Below are 26,940 nucleotides of genomic sequence, written 5' to 3'. Positions count from 1 at the left end.
CTTAGTTAAAAAGCAAGTGTACCATTAGGAGGCAAGACCAATCTTAACAGCAGAATATATCCCAGACTTAGGCTGAGACTGAAAATACAACATGGCTCAGGAAAACTAGTGCCAAATTCACAACACTTTCACTAAGCCATGTATAGATCTGTGATTTATGTTTTGTTTATCCTTTTGTTAATAACCTTGGTTTTGTAAAATAAGTAAATTTGTGAAATGAAATTAATGGCTTTCTTTTGATAGTAAGTCAAAGATTTTGGAGAGGCACAGAGAGAGTAGCAAAAATAAAATGATTAAAAATACCTATTTATTGATAGAATATCCAGCCATCTTGGGGGCTGCTAATCTGAGGAAAGATAACTAGCTCAACGTGCTGTGTTCTTTGCTCCTTTCCTTTTGCTTAGATTTATTTGTTTTCTCTCTTTCTCTAATCTTTTGCTTTTAACCTGTCATTTTTTTCTCTTAAGCTGTGTCTGTTAAAGGCAGACTTTTCTTGGAATATTTATCATTATTGTTCTTCTGTGTCAGACTTTATCCAGTGTTTTCAGGTCTTTCTTACCAGTGTCATATTCCAAACACAAGCCTGTCTCTTTTTCTTTTTTTAACTTCATGAAAAACTAGAATATGAGCTGAAAAACATATTATGTTCATGCCTCTGTAAAAAGAAACATTATTGTAACCTGTTTTAGAACTCTTATTTTCTGAAATAGAAAGTTTATTTTCTTGTAAATGTTAAATCCTAGATTTCTTTATTAATATTGTTTTCTTTGGCTAGATATTTTATTCACTCATATGTTTACATCTAGACAAATAGGTTATAATTTTCTCTGTTTCCTATCACTTTTAGAGGAAAAAAGTTAGCTATGGAAGTAAAACTTAAAATTGTCAACAAGTTAGAAGCCAACCATTTAGTACCTCATTTATACTATAATATTAGCCTACGGTTTTACAGTGTTGTGAGAGGGAAGTCATAGCTCAGCTCGAGAGCTTTCTAGCGTTGATAGCAAGAATTATACTAAAGAAAAATATGTTTCATATAATTATGAGCATGTTTTGTTTGTCACAGTAGAAAAAGAGAGAAACACCAATAACCCCCTGTGCTTCTTTCCTCCAGTACCTTTCTTTTGCCCAAATCTGAAGCCAGTTTGGAAGGAGTTAGAAGGAGATGAAAGAGATTTGCTGTGGAAGCTAGAATATTAAGTGCTTTGGCAAGCATTTGTATTTTCTCTCAGGAGGAAAGGAGCGGAGCAGTATGCCAAATTCTTACGGTGCTGAAAGACAGAGACTAACTGGGGTTGATTGTGCAAACATTTTATGCCCATGAAAATAAAGTTTCTTGAGAATTACCACTGAACTCTTTCCCTCTGTGAAGTCCTGGGTTTTGTGAGGGGATTAAAAAAAAAAAAAAGTATGTTTGGGAATATGTGTAAAGTTAATCTTCTGCTTAACTTTCCTTCATGTGCATAACATTTTTAGCTGCAGCTCACTTCCCTTTCTTGATAAGGCCATTTCCCACTCCTCAATTCCTGTCAATCTCCAGTAAGTATCAATTTAATCAAGACAGAAGTCAAAGTACAATATGCAAATAAAAATCCATCTTCCAAAGTGATATGCAAATAAATAATCACACGCACAAAATCAGAGTAAAGTATGGTCAACTCCATGTCAGTAGCAGGATAGGTTCAAATCCTGGCTTGATCTTTGCTGGTTGTATGGCCTAATTCAGCTTGCTTACCTCTCTGCCTCTTCATTCCCTTATCTGTCAAATGGGGCTGGTAATGAATTAACCTCATAGGAGTATTGTGATGTTTCATGTAAATATTTAAGCACAGTGTCTGGCACTTGGTAAATGCTCAGTGGAGTTCCTTATTACTTTTGTTGTTATCGTTGTCATTGTTATAAAAGTTTTCTGAACTGTAGGAAAAGATGATTTTGAAAAATAAACATTTTAATATCAATACAAGGGCAACTGTATTGTATATAAGTTGTATATATAGTGTATAAATTGTATATTGTATATAAAGCAATATAAAGTAGCATACTGAACTAACTCATTTATTTAAATGCCAAAATTAAGAGAAGTGAAATCTCACCATTTGTAATTGACCTCAAAATTCAGCATTATTTGCCAAAAGCAATCTAATTTTAATACATATTCAGTTTTAATTCATTGAGCATATATAAATAATAAACCAGGATGACAAAGCATTATGTGCTTTAATACTTCACCACTTCGATTTAATAACCCTTAACCTAATGTTAAGGGTTATTTAATTAACCCTTAAGGGTTATTAGGTTAACCCTTAACCTAATGTTAAGGGGGAGCCTGGTGGACTGCCATCTATGGGGTTGCACAGAGTCGGACACGACTGAAGCAACTTAGCAGGAGCAGCAGCAGCAGCAACCTAATGTTGGGTTTTCTAGGTAGAGCAGTGGTAAAGAATCAACCTGCTAGTTCAGGAGACACAAGAGACGTGGGTTCTATCCCTGGGTCAGGAAGATCCCCTGGAATAGGAAATGGAAACCCACTCTAGTATTCTTGCCTGGAAAATTCCATGTACAGAGAAGTCCATGGGGTCACAAAGAGTCAGACATGACTGAGCACACACACACAGCACAAACCTAATGTTATACTTTTTACTTATTTCTAAATGTAAATAGTTCGTACTTATTCTGAAGTTGTAAGTCATTATTAATATTTCCATCATAAATAATGCAGATAAACTAAAGTGCATTCTTTTGTTCCAACTGTCAGAAATTCCTCGTTAGTATATTTGGAGTCAGTTAAGTTGTAATATTACATTATATTTATCAGGCAACTCTGAGGTGTCTCTATGCTGTTAATTGAGATCAGCATTATCAGTTCACCCCTGATATCAAAGAGCATTTCTTTGACAGAAGGTATGTAAGAAAAAAGGCAGCAACCTTGAATATGGGCATTTATTTTCTAAAAGCATGTTTCTATTTTACCAAAGCACAGTGAAGTATTTATGGGAAACTAGATAGGCATCTTTATATTTGTTTATACTGTGACACTCCAGAAGAACCTTTTTTAAGTTATATAAGTTTCAGGTAAACAGAATTATGATTTGACATGTCTATACACTACAAAGTGATCATCACTACAAATCTAGTAACCATCCATCACCATACAGTTGACCCCCTTTACTTGTTTTGCTCACCCCTCAACATCTTTCCCCTCTGATAACCACTAATCTGTTCACTGTATCTATGAGTTTTTGTTTTGTTTGTTTGTTTTATATTCCACATATGAGTGAAATCATAATCATAAGCATTTCACTTAGGGCTTCCCTTGTGGCTCAGCTGGTAAAGAATCTGCTTGCAATATGGGAGACCTGAGTTCGATCCCTGGGTTGGAAAGATCCCCTGGAGAAGGGAAAGGCTACCCACTTCAGTATTCTGGCCTGGAAAGTTCCATGGACTGTATAGTCAATGGGGTCGCGAAGAGTCGGACACGACTGACCTACTTCCACTTTTATTTCACTTGGCATAATGCCCTCAAGGTCCATCCATGTTGTCACAAAATGGTAGGATTTCATCCTTTTAGTTGTTGAGTAGTAGTCCATTTAGTGTACATACCACAGCTTCTTTATCTGTTTATCCTTCAGTGGACACTTAGGTGGTTTCTGTATCTTGGTTATTGTAAATAATACTGTAGTAAACACAGGGCTGCATTTATCTTTTTGAATTAGTGTTTTTGTGTTCTTTGGATAAATACCCAGAAGTGGAATAGCTGGGTCATGTGGTAGTTGTATTCTTAATTTTTTGAGGAATCTCCTTTCTGTTTTCCATAGTGGCTGCACCAGCTTATAGTCCCACCAAAAGAATATGAAAGTTCCCCTTTCTCCACATCCTCTCCAATATTTGTTATTCCTTGTCTTTTTGATAATAGCCATTCTAACAGGTATAAAGAGTCACCTACAAATTGGTGCTTGCCATCTACCTCAACAAGAATCAGATTATGAGCCACTGCAGCTGTTGACCTTCAATACCCCCGAAAGGAGTTCAGTATGGAGATCAGGAATGACGCACTCTGTGCTCTGAGAAAAACTGGTGAAACAGGAGATAGATACTTTCAGGAGACAATTTTATGAACCCAATTCTTGCATCTCCAAATATCTAGAAAAGCAGTCAAATCCTTCATGGTGACATCTGCTCCTCGTAATATTCACAAGACTAGCAGAAATCTTCTGCAAAATAATATGAGGATGATTGCATGTACCAAAATCACGTATATACTGACCCTTCCCCGCTACCTCTTTGGAGCCGTTTCTCAAAGCTGAAATGCTGTCTCCTGGGCTATAGTCCTCAAATAAAACTTAACTCACAACTCTCATGTTGTGCATTTTTTTTCAGTCAACAGAGGTGATATCTTATTGTAGTTTTGATTTGCATTTCCCCGATGATTAGTGATACTGAGCACCTTTTCATATACCTATTGACTTATTTGTATGTCTTCTTTGGAAAAGTGTCTGTTCAAGTCTCTTGTCCATTTATAAATCAGGTTATTTGTTTTTTGAGATTGAGTTGTATGGATTTCTTATATAGTTTGGAAATTAACCCCTTATTGGATATATGATGTGCAAGTATTTTTCTCTTCATCCATAGGTTTTTTTTTTTTTTTTTTCAATTTGATGATAGTTTCCTTCACTGTGCAGAAGCTTTTTAGTTTAACATAGTCCCCATTGGTTTATGTTTGTTTTTGTTTCCCTTGCTTTTGGAGACAGGTGCACAAAAACATGGCTAAGACTAAAGCAATGAGGTTACCACTATGTTTTCTTCTAGGAGTTTTATGTTTTCACATTTTACATTCAAATCTTTAATTCTATTGAACTCAGGCCTGGAGTCAGAATCGGTGTTAGGAAACAAGCAGGAGAGAGAGGAGGCAGGAGAAAGGCTTGAGGGCAGGAGTCGAGTCTCTAAGTGGGGGAATCACATGGCAATAGTTGTGAAGTAGAGTAAGCACTGACTGATGCTCTCAATCAGTGAAAACATCTATAAGTTGAACTGTATAGGCGAAACAAGATTCTAAAGGAGAGGACTGATAGGAGGAGAGGGTTCTCCTCACATGTTCCTGAATTTCAGTCTCTGTGCAAGTTTCTTAGTGACTTCTGACAGAGCAGTCTTTCTAAAAGGCAAATCTGATTCCTGCCTCAAATCCTCCAGTGCCCTCTAGCACTGAGGGAAAAGTGTACATTCCATAACATGGCTCACATGATCTTCAGTTTGCTCTTAATTGTTTTCACTCCACAGGAACCACCAAGAATTAACCAGAATATGCTCTTCTCTCAAGCTTCTCTGGTTTGGCTAATACCCTTCTGCAATTCCTCGCTTGTTAGGCCCTCCTCTGCCCTACACTAACCCTAATTCATCTTTTACCAATATAACTTCCTTGACTGAATTCTTCTCTGTGCTTACATAAAATTCTATGCATGCCTGCTGTTATAGTACTTAACCTTTAGTGCCAGTTAACCAACCAGCAAGTCTTCTGAATTAACTGAAGTTTTTTGAGAAATGAATAAATGAATAGATGAGACTGAGTGGAGAGAATTATTGCTAATATTTAGCCTGGTTTGATGGTCAGGTTGTTTGAAGTGCCTCAGGTCCGCTAATGATAGCTTCCTGTTTGCAGTAAAGTAGCTATTCACAAACTTTCAAGAGGTCTTCCTTAGTCGGCTTCTGTTTTTCAGTAGAGCCTTTGTGGGATACTGGAGCCTTGTAAGGTCAAGATATATAGGAGAATCTCCGTTACTGAGGGGCTCTGGAATTCTAACTATGCCTTTGCTGTCAGGGGAGGTTTCAGGTTCTAAATTTTGGAGAGTAGAGAAGTCTAAAATAATGTAGTTTTGTAGTTTTGTCTTCAAGATCATGGTGAAGAACTAGCATTGGACAAACCTTCTTTGGCTCTTAATTTTTATTCATAAATCTTGAAGTTCATGGCATGGGCCTCTTGGGAAATAATCTGAAAATCAGATAGATCAGACTTTGTGAATTTAACTATGGGATAACTTGTGGGTATCAGAATATACTGTTCACTAGGTCCCTTCACGTGTCTTTTGGATTGGCCTTCAGTTCAGTTCAGTTGCTCAGTCGTGTCCAACTCTTCGCGACCCCATGAATCGCAGCACGTCAAGGCTGTATATTATCACCCTGCTTATTTAACTTATATGCAGAGTACATCATGAGAAACGCTGGACTGGAAGAAGCACAAGCTGGAATCAAGATTGCTGGGAGAAATATCAATAACCTCAGATATGCAGATGACACCACCCTTATGGCAGAAAGTGAAGAGGAACTCAAAAGCCTCTTGATGAAGGTGAAAGTGGAGAGTGAAAAAGTTGGCTTAAAGCTCAACATTCAGAAAACAAAGATCATGGCATCCGGTCCCATCACTTCATGGGAAATAGATGGGTAAACAGTGGATTGGCCTTACTGATCATTAATAATCAAAATATTAACATTCAACTTCACCAAGATTATAGGAACAGCATCCTTAAGTGCAGTACTATCACTCTTCTTTCAAAATCAAATAAATTGTCTAGGTTTGGGGTAGAAAATTGGTTTTGGGGTAGTGAATGTGCCCCAGTTGTGTCCTGCAGGTTAGGAACAGGATTGGGCTCATTGGCCTGCCCAAGGAGTCTAAGTTGAAAGCAGTGGATCAAGGGTGAACTTAGAGATGAAAAAAAGGGTCTGGAGTTGGAAACCACTTTGTTATCAAGAAAGCTTGTAGAGCCGAGCCTGAGACAATCCCTGAAATATTGTGTAGGAGAAGCAAGTCTTTAATGGAGCAGAATACCTCCTGGGCAGGAGTCCCTCTGAAGGGGACAGCTTATGTGGCCAGATGTGAGTCCTTTTCAGGGCTCAGTAAGGAAAGAAGAATCTCTGTTCTTGTTGGGAGTACCCGCTGATCTGGTCGACTTTCTGCCTTTCGTGGATATGTTCTGACACTCTATTGAAATGAACATTACTTTAAATAAAAAGTTATCACATAGAATGGTTATTAATACTGAAAATAGAACACCCTCAAAGTATGTTCAAAGGGATTCCTGAGAAATATTACTAAAGAAGTATTCTGTGGTCAGATTTTAAGTTTGAAACATACTCTACATCTGTCTTCTTTTGGTGATTTTTTTTTACATATTAGCATACTAAAAGCTGTGAGAAGTCTTATGATAAAGAAATCTGTTTTTTGCAATCATAGTTTCCTATGAAACCATTAATTGTGGTGGAGGCGTACTGTAGAACACACCTTGATAACACTAAAATAAGGGTTAATGAAACATTTGGTATGGTGAGGAAACTGCTAAATATCAGGCAAAAATCCCTTGATTGGTACTAAAAGGAGATTGAGAAGCTGGAGCTAAACCGTAAAAGCTTAAATTAGAACATCTGTAAAGCATGTTGCATTGGGCCATTTGCATAGTTGGTGCTTGGTCATTTCTTTCTGCAGTTTTACTGTGTTTGTTGTTTCATGGGAAAGGAGATGAAAATGCCTATTCTTGCCAGCTATATGACAGCCAAATTGCTGTCAGCAGGGTAGATATCAACTAATCTTTCAATTAAGGAACCACTGCAATTTTGAAGCAGTCATGGTTTCTCCTTGCCTTCAAGTTTTAATATCTTGGTAACTGTCAGTATAAATTTAGGTTTTTCCTCTATGGTTGTTAATGTTCTTTCTAGTTAGATAGACAGATAGATAGATATATAGATAGAGATAGGTATATACATTTTTATTTTTCAAAGTAAAAATAGAATTAATTTATTCTACAGGATTCCTCAAGTGAGTGACAGACAACCATCTTTTGTAATTTTGAAAGAAGAAAATATTTGAAGTAGCCAAAGGCTCATTCAGCTGGCCTCATTTTAGAAGTAGGCAGAAAGGCAAATCAAATTCCTGTGGAGTAAAACAGGTATCCAGAATAAGTGAATTAAACAGGCTGGGTGGGAACTACAGTGCTCAGAAAAGCACATGTTCATTGCATGAGGCAGCTGCTCCAGGAGACAGAATTGTGGGCTGTTGTTTCTGAATTGCTTGATTTTTACAGAAAAGCAGAGAATATGCATCTTTATGTAAAATCCCTCAAATTTTAAAGTAGTTCTCATTAAAAAAAACAAATACTCTGCAAGTCAAATAAAACATATTCAGGAACTGATTTGCAGCTTCTAAATTAGGCAAACATAAGATTGTTCATAATGAAGCAGGCCAAAGGCTAACAGTTTTGCCAAGAGAATGCACTGGTCATAGCAAACACCCTCTTCCAACAACACAAGAGAAGACTCTACACATGGACATCACCAGATGGTCAATACCTAAATCACATTGATTATATTATTTGCAATCAAAGATGGAGAAGTACTATACAGTCAGCAAAAACAACACCGGAAGCTGACTATGGCTCAGATCATGAACTCCTTATTGCCAAATTTAGACTTAAATTGAAGAAAGTAGGGAAAACCACTAGACCTTTCAAGTGTTACCTAAATCAAATTCCTTATGATTATACAGTAGAAGTGACAAATAGATTCAAGGGATTAGAGCTGAAAGACAGAGTGCCTGAAGACTATGGACAGAGGTTCGTGACGTACAGGACGCAGTGATCAAGACCATCCCCAAGAAAAACAAACGCAAAAAGGCAAAATGGTTGTCTGACAAGACATTACAAATAGCTGAGAAAGAAGAGAGAAGCTAAAGGCAAAGGAGAAAAGGAAAGATATATCCACCTGAACGCAGAGTTCCAAAGAATAGCAAGGAAAGATAAGAAAGCCTTCCTCAGCCATCAATGCAAAGAAATAGAGGAAAACAATAGAAAGGGAAAAACTAGAGATCTCTTCAAGAAAATTAGAGATATCAAGGGAACATTTCATGCAAAGATGAGCACGGTAAAGGACAGAAATGGTATGGACCTAACAGAAGCAGACGATATTAAGAAGAGGTGGCAAGAATACACTGAAGAACTATACAAAAAAGATCTTCTTGACCCAGATAACCACGATGGTGTCATCACTCACCTAGAGCCAGACATCCTGGAATGCGAAGTCAAGTGGGCTTTAGAAAGCATCACTGCAAACAAAGCTAGTGGAGGAATGGAATTCCAGTTGAGCTGTTAAAAATCCTAAAGATGATGCTGTAAAAGTCCTGCATTCAATATGCCAGCAAATGTGGAAAACTCAGCAGTGGCCACAGGCCTGGAAAAGGTCAGTTTTCATTCAATCCCAAACAAAGGCAATGCCAAAGAATATTCAAACTACTACATAATTGCACTCATCTCACATGCTAGCAAAGTAATGCTCAAAATTCTCCAAGCTAGGCTTCAACAGTACGTGAACTGAGAACCTCCAGATGTTCAAGATGGGTTTAGAAAAGGCAGAGGAACCAGAGATCAAATTGCCAACATTTGCTAGATCATCGAAAAAGCAAGAGAGTTCCAAAAAAACATCTACTTTTGCTTTATTGACTATGCCAAAGCCTTTGACTGTGTGGATCACAACAAACTGTGGACAGTTCTTAAAGAAATGAGAGTGCCATACCACCTGACCTGCCTCCTGAGAAATCTGTATGCAGGTCAAGAAGCAATAGTTAGGACTGGGCATGGAACAATAGACTGGTTCCACATTAGGAAAGGAGTATGTCAAGGCTGTATATTGTCACCTTGCTTATTTAACTTATATGCAGACTACATCATGCAAAATGCTGGGCTGGATAAAGCACAAGCTGGAATCAAGATTGCTGGGAGAAATATCAATAATCTCAGATATGCAGATGACACCACCCTTATGGCAGAAAGCGAAGAAGAACTACAGAGCCTCTCAATGAAAGTGAAAGAGGAGAGTGAAAAAAACTGGCTTAAAACTCAGTGTTCAAAAAACTAAGATCATGGCATCTGGTCCCATCACTTCATGACAAATAGATGGGGAAACAGTGACAGAATTCATTTTCTTGGGCTACAAAATCACTGCAGATGGTGACTCCAGCTGTGTAATTAAAAGACACTTGCTCCTTGGAAGAAAAGCTGTGACCAACCTAGACAGCATATTAAAAAGCAGAGACGTTACTTTGCCAACAAAGGTCCATGTAGTCAAAGCTCTGGTTTTTCCAGCAGTCATGTATGGATGTGAGACTTGGACTATAAAGAAAGCTGAGTGCCGAAGAATTTTTGCTTTGAAATGTGATGTCAGAGAAGACTCTTGAGAATCCCTTGGACAGCAAGGAGATCTAACCAGTCTGTCCTAAAGGAAATCAGTCCTGAATATTCATTGGAAGGACTGATGCTGAAGCTGCAACTCCAATACTTTGGCCACCTGATTAGAAGAACTGACTCATTGGAAAACTCCTTGATGCTGGGAAAGATCGAAGGCAGGAGGAGAAGGGGACGACAGAGCTTGAGATGGTTGGATGGCATCACCAGCTGATGGACATGAGTTTGAGTAGGCTCCAGGAGTTGGTGATGGACAAGGAAGCCTGCTGTGCTGCAGTCCATGGGCTTGCAAAGAGTCGGACACGACTGAGTGACTGAATTGAACCAGGGTAATGATTCTTCAGGATAAAAGTAAAACTGCTTTGGCAGAAGAATATATTTTGATAACCAAGTTAGAACTTTAGCAGTAAGATATAAATATCACACTAATTTTTTAAAATAAAAGGAATAGAATGCCACGCAAGAGGAAATTGTGTTCACAAATAATTTTGTCTTAAATATTGCTACTCTTCTATACAGTAGAACTTATATGTTAGTGACATTTCCAATCCTGTGTAATCTCTTGTTGACATTGTTAAAGTTGCCAAAGGTCCTAATAATAGGTAAAGGAGCTTGGGTTCTGCCTCTGGGGTTTTACAGAGTGCTTATGACTTTTCTCTGCAAAATAAGAATTCTTTCTAGTTTAATTGAATCCTACGTGATTTACCTACCTACATACGTGGGCTTCCCACTCTCATTGTCTGTTTTCTGGAAAGGTAATGTAATTTTCTGGATGCATTTAGATAGTGATTGATTCCAATAGAGTGGTTACAGCAGCCACTTCTGGTAGTCATATGTCAATGTCTAAAATCCATTTCCCAAGAACTCTTGAAGTACTATCTTGTTTTGATTGATTTCTCTGTTGCAATTCTAATTTTCCCCTTGATAGTTAGATGCCTTTGTCTGTCAGGTCTTGGTAGGACACAATCCTGAAAATCCTCCACTCTAATTTTTTCATACCTTGAACTTCCATCTGTCATCTCAAATTGCTGCAAAACCAGTTTGATGGAAAGACTAAAAATAAGTGAATTCTTCAAGCCAAGAGCTTGACAAAAAGAAATTTAGGCTTCAAGTGGTAAAATACCTGATGATGTGATTGGCTTTCTTGTTGTCTTTTCTAAAGCATTTGACTACAGAATGGAGGGAAGTTAAAAGGACATTTAAAAGTATTTTCCTTTAGAATATTCTCATTATGAATAATGCCGATAATGATCCAAATGAAAGTATGTAAGAAGAGACAATAATACCTTTCCCAAATTTGTTTTAGAACTCTGGGATTCTTACCACAATCCATTTTAATCAAGTTGGCTAAGGGAAAAACTGGAAAATAGATAAGGGTAATGACTGTGTTGTTCTCATGGTTGCGTTGGCAAGAGGGTTATAATACAAGTCATTTAACTCCCAGTACAGGACTCTGTCCACTACAACATGCTGTTGGTCTTAACTGTTTTCAGGAACACCCTCTGACTAGACAAAGCATGTCCTCACATCAGTCAACATAGTGTTCAAATTCCATGCAGCATTATGACTCTTAGAGAAAACCATGTGCTTGCATAGTACATATTGGATTACAATATTTTATGAATTATTTATTTCATAAACAATATATACAATAAAAGTGAACATTAATACCTTTCATGAATGTCATTTTTAGCCACATCAGTTTGATTGAAAGAAGTAAAGTAGCGTTAGCAAAGACAAAACAGAGTGAACTAATGTGACCTAACTTATCAGGGAGTGTTGTCAGAGGGCTTGAGATGTGATTTACAAGTAATATTCATTTGGGGAATATGATGTTATAAAGTTTTAATGTGTATTTTTTTTCCTAATTACAAATAGGAAAATGTTTGTAAAATCTTCAAGTTCTTTAAAAAAATATGTATTGTTTTTGGCTGTGCTGGGTGTTTGTTGCTGTCCTTTTTGTGTGTGTCGGCTTTCTCTAGTTGCGGTGAGTGGGGTGGGGGCTACTCTTCACTGTGGTGTGCGTGCTTCTCGTTATGGTGGCTTCTCTTGTTGTGGAGTACAGTCTCTAGGCACACAGTCTTCGGTAGTTGCAGGACACAGGCTCAGTAGTTGTGGCTCGTGGGCTCTACACCTCAGGCTCAGTAGTTGTGGTTCACAGGCTGAGTTGCTCTGTGGCATGTGGAATCTTCCTGGACCAGTGATCCAACCTGTGTCTCCTGCATTGGCAGGTGGACTCCCATCCACTGAACCACCAGGGAAGTCCTAGAATTATTTTCTGGGTAAATCTTAATAGCTGCAATGGGCTTCTTAAAAGAATTTAAATTTTTATATAATTTTAAAGGTTATACTCCATTTACAGTTATTATAAAATATTGGCTATATTCCACATGTTTTATTAAGGAATGTTTATACAAATTTCATTTAACCCCAAAATATACTAATGAGATTAAATTTTCTTCAAATATTTCTGGACTTTTTAACCTATTATCAACCTTAGATAAACACATATAATGAGATTAGGTGCTTTTTTAATTCTATTTTATTTTTATAAAAATTTATGGAAGTATAACATATATAAGAGAAAAATGCACAAATAATACATGTACAGCTAAAACTAAATTTCACAAAGTGAATTTCTCATGTAATCAGCACCCAGATCATGAAACTGAACATTGACATCCCCCTAGAAGCCCTCTTGTACTTATCTCAGTCATCTACTTAAAGGAAACTAGCCTTGACTTATAACACCACGGATTAATTTTGCCTATTTTTGAACTTTATGTAAATGGAATAATAGGGTGTGTATTCTTTTGCCCAATTTTCTTTACTTAGCATTATGTTTGCGAGATGCATCCCATCTTGTTATGGGTAACTGCTGTTCGTTCATTCTTATTGCTATTCAGTTTTCCATGGTATGAATATACCATGATGGATTTATCTATTCTGCTATGAATAAGCATTTGGCTGTTCACACTTTGGGGCTGTTAAAATCAGTGCTGCCATGAACATTTGTATGCATGTCTTTGGTAAACATTTAAGCACATTTTTCTATTGGATATGTACCAGGTGTGGAAATTCTGGGTCATGGCATTATGCATATGGCCAGGTTTTATAGGTCCTACTATTTAGTCAAAGTAGTTGTGCAATTTACATTCACACAAGGAGTGTTTGGAAACTCTTGTTGACCTGTAAATTACAACTTGCTTTTTGTTTTTTTTCTTGTTAAGTCTTGGCATTCTTTCCATGTCAGGACATAAAGATCTACTTCATTCTTTTTTTAAAATATAGTATTCCATAGGAACATAGGTTACTTAATGTTTCTCTAATATTGACCATGAAGGTGTTTCATTTTTGTTATACCTTTTTACAACATAGTTTGTAACACAGATACATTCACATGTACAAATTATTCATTACATATATACAAGTGATTTTATAACTTTTTATTTTGAAATAATTTTAGACTTGTAGAAAGTTGCAAAAATAGTACAGCACTATACCAAGCCCCTCCAATGTTAACATGTTCCGTCAATGTGGTACAATTATAAAAATTAAGAAATTAGCGTTGGTATAATACTATTAACTAACCTACAGATTTTATTTGATTTTATCAATTTTTCCACTGACATCTTTTTTCCAGTCACAATTCAATTTGGGGTCAAATTGAATTTAGACTGATTGCATTTAGACCTCGTATCTTTTAATCTTCTTTGATCTGTGACAGTTCCTCAGTCTTTCTTTGTCTTTTGTGACTGGAGGTTTTTGAAGAGAACTGGTCAACTGTTTTGTAGAATCCCCTCAATTTGGGTTTGTCTGATGTTTACCCATAGTTTTATAGACAGTATTAATTTTTTAGCAAGAATACTACAGAAATGATGTGCCCTTTCCAGTGTATCAAGTCAAAGTGTAATAACCTCAATATGTTTTTTTGCAGATGTTGTTAAACCTTGATCACTTGGCTGAGGTGGTGTTTCCAGCTTCCTCCATTGAAAAATTTTCATTTTTCCCTTTATAATTAATAAATGTTAGTTAATTATAATTAATAATATTCTCAAAGTTATTTTTGAGAATATTCAAATGTTCTATTTCTCCTTAAACTTTCACCTACTTTTTACCATAGATTTTGCTTACAGCAGTTATTATTGTTCTTGTCTAATGCTTTTTCTTTTTCTCATTCCTTCTATATTTTTTAATTGGAGTTTTTCTGTAAGGAACAACTGTTTCTTCTCTCCTATTTAACTATTAAATTATTTGTTAATGTCAATATGTTACCATCTTTCTAAATTCCATATGGGAGAGGGAGAGGGTGGGAAGATTTGGGAGAATGGCATTGAAACATGTAAAATATCATGTATGAAACGAGATGCCAGTCCAGGTTCGATGCACGATACTGGATGCTTGGGGCTAGTGCACTGGGACGACCCAGAGGGACGGGTATGGGGAGGGAGGAGGAGGAGGGTTCAGGATGGGGAACACATGTATACCTGTGGTGGATTCATTCTGATATTTGGCAAAACTAATACAATTATGTAAAGTTTAAAAATAAAATAAAATCACAACCTAAAAAAAAAATGTCAATATGGATTCATTTACTTTTATTTTGTGGGTTATAATGCAACATTACAGTTATATATTTTGTTGCTCAGTCGTTCCAGTTCAGCCATTAGGAGCTCTTTCACATGGCACCTGTGCCCTTTCAAAATGCCTCTGTCTTCCCTTGAACTCTTCCTTACTTTCAGGCATCATAAAATGTACTAGACTCATCTTAAATTTTTCCTGCTCCACCCCTGCCAATGCAGGAGATGTAAGGGACATTGGTTATATATAACCTTGTCCTGTATTTTCCAAGTCTCCTGTAAATGTGTTGTCATACTTTCATAATTTAAAAAAAGTTAAAAAATACTGGATTATATAAAAATAAACATATGGTAAAGAAAAAAATGTGATCATGGCATAACATGTAACGCACTAGTGAAGAATAACATCAACACTAGATAGAAAGATTATTTTAACTGTATTGGGAGGATGAGGGGAAGAAGGCTCTGTCTGTGTGCATGTGGTGTATGTGTGTGCGTGTGGTGTGTGTGCATATGTATATATCTCTGTAGGCGTGTAGGTATGTACAGGAGAGTTAATTCTTTTTAGGATTGTGTTAGAGACTGCAAGCTACCCATCCCAACATACATTCTCCTTCCTTCCTTTGTAATAGAATTATGGATATATCTGATGGTTAATCTTTCCAGTTAAAACATTACATTTTTCAGATTCACTTTCAGCTAGGTACAGTCAGATATTTAGGTTCAGGAGAGGTATACAGAGGTACTTCCAGGAAATCTCCTTGAAAGGGACTGAGGAGCCTTCTGCTGCTTGGTGGTCTGGAATAGGAAAGTAATGGTCAGTGTTTTTGCCATTATCATAGACTATGAGAATAATGAACACACACCAATCATAGTAGACAAGAGAGTTGAAAGGATCCTGGGGCTGTGATGATACATTCAAGCTATCATATATCAGCATTGGACTGGCTACCAATACGTTCATCTTATGTAAGATAATATACTTCTGTATATTTAAGTCATCATATTCAGGTCTCAGTTAAGTAGCAGAACCAGAGCTTAACTGATTTGTAATTCACTAGGTAATATCTAAAATGAAATTTAAGAAATAACAGTGTAAGTATGTTATTTAATAATGTAGAGGTAAATACAAGAAGAAAAAAGTTGAAAGTAATTATTTTTGGCAGTAAAAATTGGGGTAAAAGCAAATGATTAATATTTTTTCTAACTCAGTAATATTTGACATTTAACATATATTACTTTGATAAAAGTTAAACTGTTTAGGTACATTTTAATTAGTATTTCAAGTAAAAATACATCTTCATTGCAAAAATTCAAACAATACAAAAGATAAAGAGTACAAGTTATGCTTCCCTTCAATATTTGTTGCATTTCTCCTGCCTGTCAGTTCTACTCTGTCCCCAGGGATAATGGCTATTTGGCATGTATCTCTGGAGAAAGCAATGGCAACCCACTCCAGTACGCTTGCCTGGAAAATCCCATGGACAGAGGAGCCTGGGAGGGTGAAATCCATGGGGTTGCGAAGAGTTGGACACGACTGAGCGACTTCACTTTCACTTTTCACTTTCATGCATTGAAGAAGGAAATGGCAACCCGCTCCAGTGTTCTTGCCTGGAGAATCCCAGGGATGGCAGAGCGTGGTGGGCTGCTGTCTCTGGGGTCGCACAGAGTCAGACACGACTGAAGCAACTTAGCAGCAGCAGCAGCAGCATGTTTCTCTGTATACTTTATCTATATATTCACTTTGCCTATAAAAGAGGCATAGTTTTCTCCTTTTATTTTTATTAAAAGTGGATTTAATTTTTAAAAATTTTTATTGGAGTATAGTTGATTTATGATCTTGTGTTAGTTTCATGTGTACAGCAAAATGAATCAGTTGTACATATACATAAATCCACAAAGGTCCATCTGGTCAAGGCTGTGGTTTTTCCAGTGGTCATGTATGGATTTGAGAGTTGGACTGTGAAGAAAGCTGAGCACCGAAGAATTGATGCTTTTGAAATGTGGTGTTGGAGAAGACTCTTGAGAGTCCCTTGGACTGCAGGGAGATCCAACCAGTCCATTCTGAAGGAGATCAGCCCTGGGATTTCTTTGGAAGGAATGATGCTAAAGCTGAAACTCTAGTACTTTGGCCACCTCATGTGAAGAGTGGACTCATTGGAAAAGACCCTGATGCTGGGAGGGATTGGGGGCAGGAGGAGAAGGGGACAACAGAGGGTGAGATGGCTGGATGGCATCACCGACTCGATGGACATGAGTTTGAGTGAACTCCTGGAGTTGGTGATGGACAGGGAGGCCTGGTGTGCTGTGATTCATGGGGTCGCAAAGAGTTGGACACGACTGCGCAACTAAACTGAACTGAACTCATTTTTAAATATTATTTTCCAGTATAAACATTAAGAGTATTGAGTAGAAGTCCCTGTGCTATACACAGATTCTTATTAGGTTCTTATTAGTTATTTACTGAGATGGCCAAAAAGTTCATTCAGGTTTTTCCTTAAGATGATACGGAAAAACCTAAATGAATGTTTTGGCCAACCCAATATTCTTTATATAGTACTGTGTATATGTCAATCCCAATCTCCCAATTTATTTCTCCCCCTCCTCATTCCCTGGTAACTGTTTATCTTCTATATCTATGACTCTGCTTCTGTTCTGTAACTAAGTTCATTTATACCCTTTTTTTACATTCCACATATAAGTGATATCATATGATATTTGTCTTTCTGTGTCTGACTTCACTCAGTATGGAAATTTCTAGGTCCATCCATGTTGATGCAAATGGCATTATTTTGTTCTTTTTTATGACTGAGTAATATTCCATGTCCTGGCTATTTTAAGTAGTGCTGCAATGAAAAAAAAGGTTCTAAAGTTTTATAAAGTACTGATGAGGACATATTTAGATTTATAATAGTTGTTATTTATTTATATTTTTAGGATTCAAGATGCAAGCATGAAGTTAAAAAGTTACCAAGATGAATTTCAGAGGGTACAGAAAGAATTGAGTCAGTTGCAACATGAGTTAAAAATTAAACAAAAACAATCACAAATCTTCAGGTAAGATTACCTTAAAAAATGGAAAGTTATAGTATTGAAAAGGTACACTCATTTAATACTAAGTTTAGAAACATTCAAACACATTTTAATAATATAGTTTGTTTTTATATAGCTTAATATTACAGTGTTGTTAAAACATGTAAACACTTTTTTTTAAGCTATTATGTCAACTGAATATTTTCACCAGTAGTATTTTTTGGGGGGCTGAACTAAAAAGCCTCTTGATGAAAGTGAAAGAGGAGAGTGAAAAAGTTGGCTTAAAGCTCAACATTCAGAAAACTAAGATCATGGCATCTGGTCCCATCACTTCATGGGAAATAGATGGGGAAACAGTGGAAACTGTGTCAGACTCTATTTTTGGGGGCTCCAAAATCACTGCAGATGGTTATTGCAGCCATGAAATTAAAAGACGCTTACTCCTTGGAAGCAAAGTTATGACCAACCTAGATAGGGTATTGAAAAGCAGAGCCATTACTTTGCCAACAAAGGTTCGTCTAGTCAAGGCTATGGTCTTTCCAGTGGTCATGTATGGATGTGAGAGTTGGACTGTGAAGAAAGCTGAGTGCCAAAGAGTTGATGCTTTTGAACTGTGGTGTTGGAGAAGACTCTTAAGAGGCCCTTGGACTGCAAGGAGATCCAACCAGTCCATTCTGAAAATCAGCTCTGGGATTTCTTTGGAAGGAATGATGCTAAAGCTGAAACTCCAGTCCTTTGGCCACCTCATGTGAAGAGTTGACTCATTGGAAAAGACTCTGATGCTGGGAGGGATTGGGGGCAGGAGGAGAAGGGGACGACAGAGGATGAGATGGCTGGATGGCATCACCAACTCGAGTGAGTCAGTGGACGTGAGTTTGAGTGAACTCCGGGAGTTGGTGATGGACAGGGAGGCCTGGCGTGCTGCAATTCATGGGGTCGCAAAGAGTTGGACACAAGTGAGCGACTAAACTGAACTGCACTGAACTGAGGGGCACGTGCTGAGTCCTTGTTGCAGCGTGGGTGATTCTCATTGTAGTGGCTTCTCTCTTTGTGGAGCAAGGGCTCTAGAGCATGTGTGGGCTTCAGTAGCTGTGGGTTGTGAGCTCAGTAGTGTGTGGCGCATAGGCTTAATTTCTCAGAAGAACGTGGGATCTTCTCAGATCAGAAATTGAAGAACCCATGCCCTCTGCATTGGTAGGTGGATTCTTAACCACTGGACCACCAGGGAAATCCTGCCAGTAACATTTAAATCAGGCAAACACCTTGTTCTTATTTTGCAGGGACATTTAGAATGAAAGCACAGTGATGAATTCATTCTCCTCTTGACCAGTATTTCTTGGTGTACGTGATCTCCTGATAGTTCAGTGACATGAAAAGAATAGAATGGAGAAATTTTCTAACTGGATAGTAACAGACTTCTAAATTTCAAAGTTTCCAACATAAAAGGTGTTAAATCTGTTTTTATATAATCTTCGGAGGGTTTACAATAACTAAAGGTAAAACCCAACATTCTAAAGAAAATGGAAAGTATTTTTAAAAATTAAGTATATTGCACATATCAGAAAGAATGATTAATTTTCAAATTGAGTAACTTTTAGCTCTTAGAAAAGTGGAATAAGTTAAATGAATATTACAAAAAGACACAGGTTCAGGTTGACTAAAATAATATGCTAGGTGAACATTTTTAATGTTCTTATTTTTTCCAAACTACTAGTTATTATTAAGAATGTTTTTCTGTTAAAATAATGATCTGACTAATAATTTATATGGAGTGTCTGGTGAAAACCTGTTAACCATCTATGTTTCATTAAATCCTTACACAAAACTGATGCTTGAATGAATGAATGAGTCTACTCACAAAACAGATGGCAACTTTTGTCATCAGAAATCTCTGCCTTTTCCTAGAAATCTATATTGAACCAGCAGGATACCACCCAGGTGACCTCAACTCTCCATTATAGTCAGCACCATCAGTAATCAATCTTGGCTCCAACAATAGCTTTGGCCCAAGTCTGCTAGGGAAATCCATTTTTTTAATGCACAAATGCCATTATGGATGGCAGGATTGACTACATTTCAGAGGTTAGACTAGGACTAAATTAGATAATTAATGCTGCTTCAGAATACTATGGACATTATGGACTGATACAGCTAGTCTTTATTATTTACATTTTACATGTAATTTGTAGTATTTTAAATTCTTGAAAAAACTTATACATCTTTAAATGCTATTTTTATTGTGTTCTAATTTTGTCATCATTTTACTGCTTATTTTTTCAAATGTTTTCAAAATATCTATGATTTTTATATGAAAGTGAAAGTCACTTAGTTGTGTCCGATTTTTTGTAACCCCATGGACTGTAGCCCATCAGGCTCATCCACGGAATTCTCCAGGCAAGAATACTGGAGTGGGTTGCCATTTCCTTATGAAAGCTAAAAGATCACAAATTGGGAGTATTGGATCTGATTTATTTTAAAAAGTAGCACACTAGAAATTTTGAAAGTAACCATATAACTAGACACGATGTAAATAAAAGTTTGTGACTGATGAATAAATGTAATTACTGGTTTTATTAATGCTCTTAGTAGTAGGTACATTGCATGGGAAAAAGCAGTCAGGTGGAAATAAAATCAAACCCAAAGTTGTAGAGTTCAGTGATTTTGTTGCCTTACTAAAGGCTCATTTTAAACTAGTTTTCTGATTATTTAAAAAGTATCTACTAGAACATAAAACTTTGAGTTTGCTGTGGATAAAGAAAAGGAGCTTATAATCTCTAAGGTGGTAAGGAAAAGAAGCTTGAGCTTTAGCTACTCAGATGTAATCGTCTTTACCTATGGAGCCCAAAAAGAACTTTCAAGAGATTAGTGAACTATGTCTTTGAGTCACTTTGCTCATCTTAAATTATCCTCTCATTTGGTTAATTGCGATCAGGTTTAATCACCTAGCCTGCAACAAAGTGTTCTTCATGCTTTGTATTTTCCCTGACATCATTTCCAACCTGTCTCTTGCAAAGGGGTGATGAGGAGTAGCTGTGGTTTGCCTCAGTTAGCTCAGCACATCTGCTATTCAGAGTAAAGTATCTTTTGAGAATGGAAATTAACTTTTGAAAATCTGTAAAATAGATATTAAAAAACAGTGTGAAATATAGGTATACTTCACTTTATGTAAAGAGGGAATGGCAGCCCACTCCAGTATTCTTGCTTGGAGAACCCCATGGATAGAGGAGCCTAGCAGGCTGAGGTCCATAGGGTTGCAAAGAGTTGGATATGACTGAAGCAACTCAGCATGCATGCATGTGTATAACTCCAATATTCCAAATCAATCTATATTTGAAATATTTTAGACTAATGCTTACTTTCAAAGGATTCCTATTGTGAATCTTCTGTAAATTGTTTGAAATACACTTATCCTTTAATTTTTCTTCTTTGTAAATAAATCCAGAGTCTGTCATTTCTGAAATTTTCAAGCCAACTCCCCAAATCTCTCACTTTCACAACTCCTCAGCCACATTAAAACTTCTAGTATTTACTTTTTTTTGTGATTCTCCCAACCATTACTGACTTTGCTTTGTTTTATACCCTTGATACTGTAGTTAATAACCTTATATATTTAAATAGCTTTTGAGATATAAATTACAAACTACAAAATCCACAACCTTTTACGTGGATAATGTAATGATTTTTAGTAAACCTACTGAGTTGTGCAACCATTACCACTTCCAGTATTAGAATATTTGAGTATCCCGAGGAGACCCTCATGCCATTTGCAGTCAGTCTCTATTTTTACCACCAATCCTAGGCAATTACTTATCTTCTTCCTGTTTTTATAGATTTGTATTTTTCTGAACAATTCAGTTACATGGAATCCTATAATATGTGTTCTTTTATATCTGATATCTTTCACTGATATTTTTGGTGTTCATCTATGCTGTATTTTTTTCCTTTTCATTGCTAAATGGTATTCCATTGTATGAATTTACCCCATTTTATTTTTATTAGTTGAGAGACATTTGTTAGCATTTATTAGTTGAGAGACATTTGGATTCTTTCTGCTTGTTGGTAGAATACTGTTACTATAAACATTCACATACTTTGTGTGGATGTATGTTTCATTTCTTTTGAGTAAATACCTAAGTATCAATAATTCGGAACTACTGAGTTGTAGAGAACACACTGGTCATAGCAAACACCCTCTTCCAACAACATGAGAAGACTCTAAACATAGACATCACCAGATGGTCAACACTGAAATCAGATTGATTATATTCTTTGCAGCCAAAGATGAAGAAACTCTATACAGTCAGCAAAAACAAGACCGGGAGCTGACTGTGGCTCAGATCATGAACTCATTATTGCCAGATTCAAACTTAAATTGAAGAAAGTAGGGAAAACCACTAGACCATTCAGGTATGACCTAAATCAAATCCCTAATCATTACACAGTGGAAGTAAGAAATAGATTTAAGGGCCTAGATCTGATAGACAGATTCCCTGATGAACTATGGACAGAGGTTCGTGACATGGTACAGGAGACAGGGATCAAGACCATCCCCAAGAAAAAGAAATGCAAAAAAGCAAAATGGCTGTCTGAAGAGACCTGACAAATAGCTATGAAAAGAAGTGAAAAGCAAAGGAGAAAAGGAAAGATATATGCATTTGAATGCAGAGTTCCAAAGAATAGCAAGGAGAGATAAGAAAGCCTTCCTCTGCGATCAATGCAAAGAAATAGAGGAAAACAATAGAATAGGAAAGACTAGAGATGTCTTCAAGAAAATTAGAGCTACCAAGGGAACATTTCATGCAAAGATGGGCTCAATAAAGGACAGAAATGGTATGGACCTAACAGAAGCAGAAGATATTAAGAAAAGGTGGCAAGAATACACAGAAGAACTATACAAAAAAGATCTTCATGAGCCAGATAATCATAATGGTGTGATCACTCACCTACAGCCAGACGTCCTGGAATGTGAAGTCAAGTGGGCCTTAGGAAGTATTACTACGAACAAAGCTAGTGGAGGTGATGAATTCCGGTTGAGCTATTTCAAATCCTGAAAGATGAAGCTGTGAAAGTGCTGCCCTCAATATGCCAGCAAATTTGGAAAACTCAGCAGTGGCCACAGGACTGGAAAAGGTCAGTTTTCATTCCAATCCCAAAGAAAGGCAATGCCAAAGAATGCTCAAACTACTGCACAATTGCACTCATCTCACACACTAGTGAAGTAATGCTCAAAATTCTCCAGGCCAGGCTTCAGCAATACATGAACCGTGAACTTCCAGATGTTCAAGCTGGTTTTAGTAAAGGCAGAGGAACCAGAGATCAAATTGCCAACATCCACTGGATCATTGAAAAAGCAAGAGAGTTCCAGAAAAACATCTATTTCTGCTTTATTGACTATGCCAAAGCCTTTGACTGTATAGATCACAATAAACTGTGGAAAATTCTTCAAGAGATGGGAATACCAGACCACCTGACCTGCCTCTTGAGAAATCTGTATGCAGGTCAGGAAGCAACAGTTAGAATTGGACATGGAACAGCAGACTGGTTCCAAATAGGAAAAGGAGTACGTCAAGGCTGTATATTGTCACCCTGCTTATTTAACTTATATGCAGAGTACATCATGAGAAACGCTGGACTGGAAGAAACACAAGCTGGCATCAAGATTGCCGGGAGAAATCTCAATAACCTCAGATATGCAGATGACACCACCCTTATGGCAGAAAGTGAAGAAGAACTGAAGAGCCTCTTGATGAAAATGAAAGAAGAAAGTGAAAAAGTTGGCTTGAAGCTCAACATTCAGAAAACTAAGATCATGGCATCCAGTCCCATCACTTCATGGGAAAGAGATGGGGAAACAATGGAAACAGTGTCAGACTTTATTTTCTTGGGCTCCAAAATCACTGCAGATGGTGACTGCAGCCATGAAATTAAGAGACGCTTACTCCTTGGAAGGAAAGTTATGACCAACCTAGACAGCATATTAAAAAGCAGAGACATTAGTTTGTCAACAAAGGTTCGTCTAGTCAAGGCTATGGTTTTTCCAGTAGTCATGTATGGATGTGAGAGTTGGAGTATAAAGAAAGCTGAGCGCCAAAGAATTGATGCTTTTGGACTGTGGTTTTGGAGAAGACTCTTGAGAGCTCCCTTGAACTGCAAGGAGATCCAACCAGTCCATCCTAAAGGAGCCCAGTCCTGGGTGTTCACTAGACACACTGATTTTGAAGCTGAAACTCTGATATTTTGGCCACCTGATGCGAAGAGCTGACTCATTTGAAAAGACCCTGATGTTGGGAAAGATTGAAGGCAGGCGGAGAAGGGGAGGACAGCGGATGAGATGGTTAGATGGCATCACCGACTCAATGGACAGGAGTTTGGGTAAACACTGGGAGTTGGTGATGGACAGGGAGGCCGGCGTGCTTCGGTTCATGGGGTCGCAAAGAGTCAGACATGACTGAGCTACTGAACTGAACTGAACTGATAGTAAATTGATATTTAACTTTTAAGAATCCTCCAAACTATTTTGCAAAGTGGCTGTACCTATATTCCTACCAGAAATGAAGATTCTACTTTTTCTTTGTTCTTGCCAATAGTCATTCTCAGTTCAGTTCAGTTGCTCAGTCATGTCCGACTCCTTGTGACCCCATAAATCACAGCACACCAGGCCTCCCTGTCCATCACCAACTCCCGGAGTTCACCCAGACTCACGTCCATCGAGTCAGTGATGCCATCCAGCCATCTCATCCTCTGTCGTTCCCTTCTCCTCCTGCCCCCCAATCCCTCCCAGCATCAGAGTCTTTTCCAATGAATCAACTCTTCACATGAGGTGGCCAAAGTACTGGAGTTTCAGCTTCAGCATCATTCCTTCCAAAGAAATAGCCATTCTAGAAGCTGTGAAATGGTACTTCATTGTGTTTTGATACGTGTTTCCAAAATGACTGATGGTGTTGGGCATCTTTTCATGTGTTTATTAACCATTTGTATGGTTATTTGCTGAAATATATTAAAATATTTTGTCTATTTTTTCACTGGTTGGTTTTATTGTTATCAGATTGTAAGAGTTCTTTGTATGTTCTGGGTACAAGTCTGTTATTTGAAATATGATTTGCAAATTTTTCTCCCAGACTGTGGCATATCTTTTCATTTTCATAATTGTGTGTTTTTGAAGAACGAAAGTTGTTATTTTCAGTGGAATACAATTTAATCAATGTTCTCTTTTATGGATTGTGCTTTTGGTAATGTATCTAAGAACTCTGCTTAACCAAAGGTCACAAGATTTTTTCCAGGAGTTTGTTCTAAAGGTTTTAGAGTTTTAGGTCTTAAATTTAAGTCAGTGATCCATTTTAACTTTTGTGAATGATGTAAAGTAAGGATCTAAATTCATCTTGTTTTCATGTTCAATTGTTCTTTATAAAGGACTTTACCAATACTCCAGCTACTTTTACCGCTGCTTATTTACCCTTAAAATCCTCATCTTTATACCTACATATAGGTTGTTAAACACCAGGTCCTCAATTTCCCCCATACTATTCTAAATCTTCAATATTCTGCTTAAAATTCTTTGTGCTACTTATCTCTCAGCAGCTATGTGTCTTGCCTTATATATTTCATGAAGAGAATTGAAAGTTATCAATACAGGCATATTTCCTGTGACTCAAATGATACTTACGTTTCAAAGCCCCCCCGCCACCAAGTTTCTGGTAGTGCCCCTGGCAAAAGTAGGTTGGTTTTAAATTGTAGGATAAATTTAAATTATAAAAACTCTGTCTCTGCGTTATGATTTCCCTTATCTTACTTTGGGATAGTCACTGGCATTTGGAGGATCTGAAAGGGAAAGTCAAATTGGGAATATACATTGTAACTGCCATTTAGAAAGACATTTTAGACTGCTTTAATTACACAAGTAAGACATTGAAGATTAAAAATCAGGGTGTATATGAAATTTTTTAAATTAATGAAATAAAAGCAATGAAGATGAACAATTTAAACAATAGAAATTATTCTGTCATGAAGAAACAAATTTTAACTTCTTTTTAGATTATGTCATAAGAGATACATTTTCAGTAAAATTTCTTGGATTATTTTGTAATCCATTCAATGAAGAGGCGTTCAAAATTTGAATACATTGGGGAGAAAGATTTAAGTTTCTTGCTGATTTGACAAAAGCTGCTAACATTGCTGAATATAGCATAGAATCATGGTATGCTATTTCAGGACATCTGAGATAAACTGGTTTATGAGTTTCATCATTTCAAATATAATTTAAGATGTCATTTTCTGATAAAACTTGAAATTCCAAAAATTTATCATATATGAAAGGTTTTCGTAAGGATTTTTCCAAATTTGACAATGCTTAATATTTAAATGGTATTTCCAATAATGGACTATAAAGCTAAAAGAATCTTTCTAAATTACCACTGAAAATAAAACTAATGGCCATGCTAGATGAAAAGCTGTATAATTTTTATATTCTCTCTGCATAAAGTATTATTATACAGTGGTTCTCATATGAAAAGGTGCTTGTAAAGCATGTAGCCAAAAATTGTAGGCGATAAGTATTATAGAGCTGTTACTTAAAAGTTATATCCTGTTTCAGTATTTTGTGATATTGATGGGATTTATTAACTTTTACAATTGTTTTTATAATGATTTTTCTCAATCTACAAATAAGTACACACTTTTAAACCTAATTTTTGTAGTCATCTTTTAGACCAAAGCCATCCTTCTATCCACACTGATCATGTAAGATCTAGGCTCTACAAAATGTGATGGAAATGCTCTTATTTAAGAAGGTTGAATTTTCTGTTTCCTGCCCTTTACCCTGCAGAAGCACATGCATCCACATCCAGTCTTTCTTCTATTAAATATCTCTCTAGGCCTTGACCCCCAGGTACATTGCTTGCTCCCAGCACCTTACATTGGGCCCATTAGTCCCTTAATCTTTACTTAGTTCATAGTTCTTGTCTCTTTTTCTTACCACTTACTGGCTTTATGTTCAAAACCCCATTCTCACTATTGGGCCCCTTGATTTAGTGATCTATATGGACTCTTTCTTTGATTTTTTGTTTTTTAAATGAGGTTTGAGTGATTTACAGTGTTGTGTTAATTTCTGTTAT

The 26,940-nt window shown here is 36.9% G+C and overlaps 1 protein-coding gene across 1 annotated transcript in view; it reads left to right on the top strand.

The window, feature by feature from the left end:
- Positions 1–26,940, top strand: part of LEKR1 (leucine, glutamate and lysine rich 1) — a 192,128-nt gene that overhangs the window by 20,573 nt on the left and 144,615 nt on the right. The window contains exon 2 of the mRNA XM_005902068.2: positions 17,735–17,854. Within this exon, the coding sequence (XP_005902130.1) occupies positions 17,735–17,854 (120 nt within the window). The remainder of the gene's footprint in view (positions 1–17,734; positions 17,855–26,940) is intronic.

This window comes from Bos mutus, chromosome 1 (assembly GCF_027580195.1).
Source record: "Bos mutus isolate GX-2022 chromosome 1, NWIPB_WYAK_1.1, whole genome shotgun sequence".
Classification (NCBI taxonomy): Eukaryota; Metazoa; Chordata; class Mammalia; order Artiodactyla; family Bovidae; genus Bos; species Bos mutus.
Note: the sequence above shows the minus strand (reverse complement) of the source record. Positions and strands in the feature narration are given on the sequence as shown.